General features: G+C 70.2%; 1 protein-coding gene across 1 annotated transcript in view; it reads left to right on the forward strand.

Moving 5' to 3' along the window:
- The first annotated feature begins 6 nt into the window (after positions 1-6).
- Positions 7-1,582, forward strand: part of MSLN (mesothelin) — a 5,670-nt gene continuing 4,094 nt past the window's right edge. The window contains exons 1-6 of the mRNA XM_012731710.1: positions 7-32; positions 95-250; positions 417-544; positions 879-1,009; positions 1,077-1,171; positions 1,303-1,567. Coding sequence (XP_012587164.1) covers positions 501-544; positions 879-1,009; positions 1,077-1,171; positions 1,303-1,567 — 535 coding nt within the window. The 5' untranslated portion in view covers positions 7-32; positions 95-250; positions 417-500. The remainder of the gene's footprint in view (positions 33-94; positions 251-416; positions 545-878; positions 1,010-1,076; positions 1,172-1,302; positions 1,568-1,582) is intronic.

Consider the following 1,582-nt stretch of genomic DNA (forward strand, 5'->3'; position numbering starts at 1 on the left):
GCCAGCGCGTGGTCAAGGCCAAACTGGCCCTGGTGAGCAGGGGCGGGGCCAGCGCGGGGTGGGCGGGGCCAGCGCCTCCTCGCCCTCCCCGCAGGTCTACCCGCGTGGCCTGCCGGAGGAGGAGCTGCGGCGCATCACCTCGCTGGTGTACCTGTACTCCCTCGCCGAGATCCGCCAGTGGAACATCACGTCCAGGGACACGGTCGTGGCCCTCTTGGCCTCGGATGTGGCCCTGGACAACCAGACCGAGGTGGGGGCAGCAGGGCCCCAGCCCTGCCCCCTGCTCCCCGTCCCTGCTCACCCTGGCCCCCCACCCCCTTACCCACTGGCCCTGTCCCCCAATCCTGGAGCTCTGGTTCCTGACGCCCCGCACCCCTGATCCACTCACCCCCACCTCCCAACCCCGCCCCACCCAGGCCGTGCTGCAGAAGTTCCTGGACCACAATGGCACCCTGACCGGCGCGCTGCTGGTGGCCATCGGGGGCTCCCGCCTCTGCTGGATGAGCCCCCAGCAAATCCAGACCATCCGGCCCTCAGAGTTCCGGTGAGCCAGTCAGACCCCGGCTCCAGGCTTCGCAGCCACTGGGGGGGGCCGCAGCCTCCACCGCCCTGCGCCCCGCCGCTCCTCCACCCCACGCTGCTCCCTGCATCCCCGTTCACTGGGGGCCAGTGGTTAGAGCGGGGCCTCCCCAGTCCAGTGCGGCCCCATTTCCCTTCCCCCCAAGTCAGAAAGGCTGTTTCCAGCTGAGGCCATGCGGCCTTAGGTTCTGGGTGGACGGGAACTTTGGAGAGACGTTGCCCAGCTGTGCCAGCGAGCCCGAGGACACCTGTGGGGGTGCCCGGAGGCAGGCAGCCTGGCTCAGCTTCACCCTCCACAGGTTGGCGGGGCCACTGGACATCTCTGCCTGCCCCCAGAGCCGGAAAAACGTGCTCTTTGCCAAGGCCCGAGAGGCCTTCGGCGGCACCAGGACCACAGCTGCCTACTACCGCCTCATGCGCCCCTACTTAGGTGAGCCCCCCCCGCGAGTGGGCGACGCCCGCGCAGCCTCCCCCCCCTCACAGCTCGCTTGCCCCAGGCGGCGCCCCTGTGGAGGAGCTGTGGCAGCTGGCCCAGGCCAATGTCACCCTGGACATCGACACCTTCACCAACCTGAACCCCCAAGTGTTGCAGGTGGGCTGGGGGCCCTGGGGCACCCGCAAGTCGGGGGTGCGGTGCTGGGGACCTCCCTCTTGCCAGGCACCCCCACAGCCCCTCCTTCAGGCAGACCCCCAGGTCTCTGCCCCACGGCCTCGCCCCTGCAGAACCTGAGCTTGAACAACGTGACCAGACTCCTGGGCCAGAACGTGGGGGACCTGCAGAGGGCACGCAGCCACCCGGCTGTCAGCTCCTGGCTCAGCAGCCTCAACACCACGGCCCTGGGCCAGCTGGGCATCGACAATGACCTCGCAGGGCCCGCTGACCCTGGCCACGCCCCCGGCGGGACGCCCCCCATGATGCCCCTGGCTCTCCAGCTCGCCCCCACCGCAGGCCTGCCAGGGAACATCATCGGGGAGGAGGCCAGCTCAGGTGCGCCCGCGCCCC

The sequence above is a fragment of the Condylura cristata genome, unplaced genomic scaffold, assembly GCF_000260355.1.
Source record: "Condylura cristata isolate star-nosed mole 26May11 unplaced genomic scaffold, ConCri1.0 scaffold00032, whole genome shotgun sequence".
Taxonomy (NCBI): domain Eukaryota; kingdom Metazoa; phylum Chordata; class Mammalia; order Eulipotyphla; family Talpidae; genus Condylura; species Condylura cristata.